Source organism: Tasmannia lanceolata, unplaced genomic scaffold (genome assembly GCF_043159265.1).
Source record: "Tasmannia lanceolata isolate RefF3 unplaced genomic scaffold, GAP_Taslan_0.1 ptg000002l, whole genome shotgun sequence".
In the NCBI taxonomy this organism is placed as follows: domain Eukaryota; kingdom Viridiplantae; phylum Streptophyta; class Magnoliopsida; order Canellales; family Winteraceae; genus Tasmannia; species Tasmannia lanceolata.
The window spans coordinates 29,913,881-29,921,959 of NW_027518679.1; the positions used below are offsets into that span (position 1 = coordinate 29,913,881).

An 8,079-nucleotide genomic window follows, 5' to 3' on the forward strand; every position below is an offset into this window, starting at 1 on the left:
TTTTACAATTAGTCTACAAATTTTGTCATCTTTCTTTGTTACAAGGGTCTCCTTCAATGCTCTGGATTGCCATTTGAACATCAATCATGGTAGTAGGTATCTGCAATCTCTCAACTTCGGTACTTGAATTATCTGAAACTCGGAATTGAAGTACTGAAATGCAGCATGGATCATAGATCGTTGTTTGAAGTACTGGAAATTCGGCATTTATCAAACACCACAGAACCCAACAGCATCCATGGACCAGGCTTTTCCGATTCAAAATCAGATGGGTTCCTCAACTTGACCAAAGATCAGTTAGGTTGTGCATCGTGAACAAATCGGGTGGCTGACAACTATGTGAGGTGGGTATTGAATGACAAAAGAGTGATCAAATTCGTCTCCAGCTGGACTAGAAATGACTTCACAGCCTGGGGCAGAATTGTATTGATTGTGCTTGGAAAGAAATTTGGTGATCCACATAAATTTTAGGACACTGCAGGGCCATTTGGATACGTGGATTTTAGAATCTTGGATTTCCTCAAAATCTTGGATGGGAAGCGAAAGAAGGAGAGAGTCTGTTTCGCTTCTCTTTAGAATCTTGGATTTTAAGTAAGAATTTCAGGTTTTAGAAATCTCCACCCAATTTTGAGATCTCTAAAACCTAGAAACATGGGATGATCTCCTACTCTTGCTGACAGAAAGAAGGGGAGATATCAGAAAACGACGGCCTGATCTCCTTCTCTCATCTCCCATCTACAATTTCAGGGAAATCAAGATTCTAAAATCGGCTTAACCAAACAGCCCTTACTGTTGCATGGTATTTGCTGAGCAATTTCACAAAAGCCATTCTACTCCTCGACAAAATATGCTGATAGGTAGCTGTTTTAATGAAACAGTGGGTGGCGAAATGGCTTTTTACAAAACCAGCAAATCCCCTGTTGCATTCTTTAACCTTCATCGCCCTTCTCCGTTTTTTTTATTGCAGGGAACAACAAAAATGTTGAAAAATTAGGGAGAACTCGTTCTTTGGCACTGCCTGTTCCACCCAAGAGTCTATGCCCGAGGAGCTTGCTTGATTCCAACTACCACTTTCGAGAGCTTCGCTTGCAGACAGTCAGGATGAGCAGGGTCTTCATATCCTTGCGACATATAAACTTCTCCGGGTAGAGTACCCTGCAGCAAGAAGGCCTTATTGACATCGAGTTGTCGAATCTCCCATTTACGAGAGAGAGCCACTAATAGAACAGCACGAATGTAGGCTTAACCACTGGACTAAACGTCTCATTGAAATCAACACCACATCGTTGATTTTAGCCTTTGGCAACTAGCAGGGAAAACTAATGCTCGATATCACCATTAGAAGGAGATTGAATTTGATATACCCAACGACTACCAACAACGTTTATGAAGTGCATCAGTATAAATCTTGCATGGCGGCAACCAAAAGGGGATCTTTAGCAGCAGCTGTTTCAATATGCAGCACAGCCTCTCCACATGATTCTGGACAGGGAAAATTGGGGAGCACTGAAGAGAGCAACATATAAATAAGAAACCATCAAATCATGGTTTGGGCCCATAATTTAATTTGGCTCCCAAATATCTTATGGGCAGAGTTAATGCCCTAATACCCTATTCCTGTTCTCCCTTTGCAAACAAACTTCCAGGAGAACATAAAGCGGCAAAACAGAATGATGCCATTACACTCTTTGGTGTACTAGCGGGCATAACCAGATACCTGGAGAAGAAAAACAACTATGAAACAAAGCAATAGCAAAGATGCTCATTTGAAGTCTCAAAATCACTAACCCATACTCAAACTTAAAATGAAATGCGTCTACTAGAGTTATTTGCCGCTTCCAAAAAGATAAAGGAAATCCAGCTAGCCACATAAACAAACAGGTAATGAGAAATCAAAAATGTTTCAACTGAAAGACAGCACAGATAACTCTGGAGGAGAACTAGTTCATCCTCCTAATCATCTCATTGATCTTATCTTCGCGATTTCCAGCATCTCCACCTTCAACATAATGGTTCCTCTTCTTTTTCAAGCCACCCGACGGAGCACTAAGCTTAAATGGCCACAAGAAATTGTTTGCCTCCTTGAAATGAGGCCCAACAGTCATGATCTCGTGCATGAGGTCTTCAACGCAAATTATGCCATACTTACCCAAGGCCTGAAAGTTTTTGGAAAAAAATAGGTCAGGTATTTAAATCAGTGGAAAATGTAAAGAATAAGAAGCAGATTAACTGTTAGTGTCTCACTTGTTCAACAACAGAATTATCAGTCAGAGCAATCCGCTGCTTGTTCAACTTTCCATAGCCTCTTTTGTAAATCAATTCCCTCACACTCTTCAAATTAGGGTATCTGCGAAAAAAGTAGGTCATGATTAAAGGATAATAATACAGATGAGAAGGGGTCCCCTTCACCATAAATGATACAAGAAATAAGATCCTCACCCGTATGTCACGTAAGGCTCAACCCTGTGCAGCATGTTCATTGTTGCTTTGTTCACTTTGAGAAACACACCATTGAAGATCTGTAGCAAGAATGTATTGAGACAAATACACGTTATGCAGACACCATTGAATACCTGCTGAGAGTATATATTGCGACAAATACACATAATGAAGCAAAAGCTCAATGGATCTTAACCTGTCTCAAACGTAGGAGCTGCAAAATCTTTCTTGTCTTTGGATGCATGGCATTGATACTATTTAGGAACAAAAAAAAAAGCAAAGCTAATTATAAGAAATAAAGATAACAACCCATGTTGAATTAATTTGAAGCAAACAAATGAAAAAATGGTGCCAGAAAGAAAATTAACGGGGAGGAATGAGGGAAATAATCACAACCCAATTCAACTTGTCAAATCAGGATGAACTTTGACACATTTTCTGGCTGTTTGGATACAAGGATTTTATAATCCAAGTTTTATAAGCTAAAACCTAGATTTTATAAGCTAAAACTTAGATTGTACATTTTCAAGAGTGCTATAAATCCAGTTCTTAGGTTGTAAAATCCAGGATTTGCAATCATGAATTATAAAATCCATGTATCCAAACAGGATATTTAAGTTTATGGGACCTGAAAAAAATATAACTACAAATGGCAATTCATCAAAACCATGAAACTGTCAAAATGTGACACTCACCCACGGATACGGATAATGAACACCAATTTTGGCTCTGGGCTGACATAAAAACCACCTTTCATCCTGGCCTCTCTCTTTAACCTAATTAGCTCTTTCTCCTGTACAATATACATTCAAATATAAATCTAGCAGAGGAACAAAAAAGAAAGAGAAACTACCCACTGTCAAGAATCTATTATGAACAAAAAAAAATAGGAAAGAAAGGGGAAACTAAAATCCAGTTCCTTACTTGTTCCGTATATTCTTTTGCATATTGCTCAGCCCTCTTAAAGATGAGCTTTCGGTTTTCAGCATTCTTCTTTTTCTGAACTTCCAATGTTTGCTTTTTTGCCAACGCCCATTCTTCACTCCTCTTCCTCTTCTTCAAGACTGACTCTGGAATAATAGCTCCCCCTTTGGTATCTTCTTCACCCATCTATGCACCAATCAATCCACAAAACATTAGAAACCTATCTCAACAATTTTTTAATTTAATAAGGATTAAAAGTTTATTGCTTTAAAAAACATTACCCTTTTAGATAAAGTTACCAACTTCATAAAACAAAAAAAAACAAAGAACCCATTAGACTGGTTTCTTAAATTTGTAAGAACTCATTCTCAATAACCCTGAGAAGACATTTTTCTGACAAAGTAATTACTAATTAACCACACCACAAAAAGGACGTCATTAGAGAATCCATGTGGCATTTTAGTGTTTTGTCCAACAAATGAGAAGTGGTTACCAAGTAACCCCAAAACAGACAATTATGTGCCTGAGTAATCCGCCCAAACAACATGGAAAGTATGAAACCCATCAACAACCCATTCCAATGATTTCAATAAACAAATTCCTAACTCAACTCTCTCTTATTTAATCAACCAAATCCACAACCAGAAACAGCAGGAGGAAATAATTAAAGAATCCATTTTGCAATTTTGTGATTTGCAAAACAAAAGAGAAGTGGTTAGCAAGTAACCCCAAACCACAAAATTGCGTGCCTGAGTAATCTGCCCAACCGACAGCACAGAAAGAATGAGACCCATCAACTACCCATTCCAATGATTTCAAGCAACAAATCACTGACCCAACTCTCTTTTTTTTTTTAAATTGATCAAAGCGAAAACCAGAAACAGCAGGAGGGGAAAAAAACTTTCTCATTGATTTAGATAGAATTACACGAATGCTAAACTAACAATCCAAAACCCCGTTTTGGGACAGATGAAATATGAAAAAAAATTAGAAGTCTGGATGATTGATTGATTAAATGTAGAATAGTAAGCAGCATCAGCGCTTGGACAGCCTATAAGTAAGTAGCGTCAGCGCTCAACAGTCCACTTTAATGAGATCTCTTACCATTCAAAAAAATATATAGAATAGTAAGTGCCATAAAGACCCATTTTAATGACCCATTACGAGTATAGAACTTGAAATAAAATACCTACAAAACCATCCGTGACCCTGAGAAATTATATGATGAAAGGCCTTATAAACACATAAAGGTTGTGCGACAGAAGTAGCACCCTTGATATTTGATCCAACCGCAGCTCCTCAAAAAGTGGGCTCCTGTTGGATCAAATATCAAGGATGGGATGGTGGGCACATGTTAATACGACCCTTCATCATATAATTTCAACTGTAACCCTAATCATCAAAACACACGAAACCAAAATGCATCAGAAAAACCATTTTTCTCGTTTATTAATCAATATGAAGTTTATCAAAACTAACTACCTCGACAAGAATATCCCATTCTACATAACAAACCTAAAATGTATAAAAGTCGTTTTCCTACTTTTATTAAATTAAATAGAATTCAGAATCCCAAGACACCCAAATGCATGTCAGATCCATCGACTAAATAGGAGCAAACAACAATTATTAAAAATTTAGTTTGCTGAACCAGTAAGTGAATAGGAACTCAAAATCAGTAACTTCAACAGTTCAACTCACCTGCAATCCTGCACTAGCCACCCGAACTCGTAAACCAAAAATAACATGAAAACCCCTTTCTAATATTTAAAAAACAAGAATTCAAAATCGGAAAATACGGAACATATCTCTCTTCCAAAACCACCATCTAGATTCAACTTCTTTTGTTATGGTAAGTTGAGATAAAAGCATACTCAAGGATCAGACACAAAACAACTTCTAACTGAGCTACATGATCCACTCCATCCAAAACCAATTTTACATTTTTTTTTTCTCATACTAAACGAATAAGAAGGAGAACCCACCTGGAACCCAGCACGAATAAACTACATTCCCAAAAAAAAACCTACATGAATCAACTGAACCCACAAAGAACCTAAATAAATCAAGGTTCAGACACAAAGCACCATCTGATTAAGGTACAGGATCCACTCCATCCGAAACCAAATTTACACTTATTTACGAATATCAAACGAATAACAACGGAAATCCACCTTGAACCCAACATGAATCAACTACCCTTCAAAAAAAAACTACAAAAATCAACCAAACCCACAAAAAATATCACATCAATACCCATTGCTTCGATTTACCAGACAAACAAACACATACTCATTTCTCTGCTGGTCAAGCAACAAACCAGCCACCATCTAAAACCAATTTCACTCAAATTAGACCAAAAAAACTCAAACTAACCCATCCACAACCTTACATTAATCAACCAACCTACAAAACACAAATCACATAAAAACCCATTTCATTGATTAACTAAACAGACAAAAACTCAAATCCAGAAACCCCCTACAAAACCCATTTATCTCCCAGATTAATCAAACAAACCCACCAAACTAAAACCATAAAAACCAAACATATTAACAAACAAGTACCCAGACTGATAACATCAAAATAAGCATCAATAAACAATCCCCACTTCTCTCAGATAACATAAAACCCTAAGAAACCCAGAAAACAAATCAACCATTCAAAAACCCATGTCAAAGAATACAAGAAAAAATCAAAAACATACAGAAAAATCAGGAGAGAAGAATCATTTCTCAACCAACAATATACATTAAAAAATCTCTTATCTCTATTTCAACCTAAAGAAAATAACCCTACAAAAGAAAAAAATGATCAAATGTTTAGGGTTACCTTTCAGATGCACTTTGAGGAGGAAGGTGAAAACGGCAGAGAGGAGATACAAAGCTATGAAACACTGGAATATAAAGAGGTCTCTTTTAGGGCAAACGAGTGCTTAAAGTGCGCAGGAAATGCTAATGTGAGCCATAATGACAATGTTTGCCTTGTTTTTTCTTTTTTCGAAATGGGGGGTGGTTTAGACTTTAGAGACTTTATATGGTGTGTGGGGGTATAAAACTTACTTTTTAAAAAAGTACGGTACGGCCCACACCATGGGATGATCCAAACCGTTCATTTCTTGGGTCACAACTTAAGTAGGTTATGCCCAAAAGTCAATTCCACATGATGATCCTAACCCTCCGATCTATCTATGGAGGTTTCCACAATGTGTAGTCCCTCCATATATTGGAGGGTTAGGATTATCCTATCAAGATGATTTTGGGCCATAATGTTGTGGCCTGGCAAATGAACGGTTTGGATCATCTTACAGAGTGGGCCGAGTAGTACATTTTTTAAAATACTAGACTATAAGGCCACACACCATATTAAAACAATAATTTAAGAGAAATTTATGATGGACAAACTATATGGTGAATGGCTGCCATGACGTTCAGCTCAAAAACACATGGGGGCCCACATTATTTGTGTGATCCAAACCATTCATTTGTTGGGCTCTATAGGGCGTGGCTAGAAAATCTTCTCCATAGGATGATCCAAACCCTCCGATCCATGGAGGTTTCTCTCTATGATGTTCACCCTGGTTTTCCCGAGGAGAAAAACTTTTAGAAGAATCAATGTATCGATGGACCCACTATATTTCCCTTTGTCCCACCCTCAATGGATGATTCTAGACCGTTGATCAAGCATGATGAAAAATATATTTAATTCAAGATGTATTTAAGCCATTGCTACAATTAAAGGATAGCTATTATGTAAATGAATTTTTATGTGGTGTAACTGTGTAAGCCAGTATTGTCCAGTATTTTTCAAAAAATATTGTACCACTTACACCATAGGATGATCCAAACTGTCCATTTTATGGGCCATAACGTGAATGCGTTGTGCCCCAAAAATCATTTCCATAGGATGATCCTAACCCTCCGATCTATAGAGATTCTCATAATATGCAGTTCCTCTATTGATAGTCGGGCTAGGATCATTCTATAGAAATAATTTTTTGGGCACAACCTATTTAGGTTTGCCCTCACATTTAGATGCCTGCTGATGCAGAAGGGTGTACCCATTGCTTTCCTAAGCCAAGCATTGCAAGGTTTGAATTAAAATTTGATCTTATCAACCTGTGTGTAGTTCTCGCTCATCATCATGTTACAAAAATGGCCACCGTATCTTATCGGTCATACTCAATTCAACTCAACTAAGCCTTTGTCCCAGACCAGTTGGAGTCGGCTAATGAATCCTTTAAAAAAATTTCACGAAGAAGGTGAAAGAATCTACCCGGCTCAAATTGACTAAGTTTGATCCTCACACTAGTTGGGTTCATCTACATGGATTATTTTCTTTCATTCTATCCTATACAAGGTCATGTTCTCTATTATGTTCTTAGCCCTCAAGTCTTTCCTCATTGTATCTTATGGGTCATAATATATTCAAAATCATGAACGATCGAAGACTTGAAGTACATTTTGGAGCACCGTAGTTCAATCACAGCTCAACAAAATGGCTAATCAAAATATGAAATTACTAAGTTATGATTATTGGTGGGGACAAGAAAACAAAGGGACATAAGCTCGTTCAAGTTCAAGGGGTTATATCCCACCCGTGTTTTCTTGTCGTGTCCATGAATATTGTTAGCTATTATAACTCTAGCTTATTGCCCCTAGTCCAACTCTCATCACTAGGGGTGGTTATTCGGTTTAACCGAACTGAATAGACCGA

The 8,079-nt window shown here is 37.4% G+C and overlaps 1 protein-coding gene across 1 annotated transcript; it reads right to left on the bottom strand.

Annotated features, from left to right (window-relative positions):
* Positions 1-1,765: 1,765 nt before the first annotated feature.
* LOC143859687 (large ribosomal subunit protein uL30y) lies at positions 1,766-6,345 on the bottom strand. Its single transcript, XM_077370357.1, has 7 exons — positions 6,196-6,345; positions 3,364-3,549; positions 3,135-3,232; positions 2,636-2,693; positions 2,440-2,519; positions 2,245-2,347; positions 1,766-2,156 (listed from the first exon to the last, which is right to left on the bottom strand). The coding sequence occupies exons 2-7, from the start codon at positions 3,547-3,549 to the stop codon at positions 1,941-1,943; spliced, it is 741 nt and encodes a 246-aa protein (XP_077226472.1). The 5' UTR covers positions 6,196-6,345; the 3' UTR covers positions 1,766-1,940.
* Positions 6,346-8,079: the final 1,734 nt, after the last annotated feature.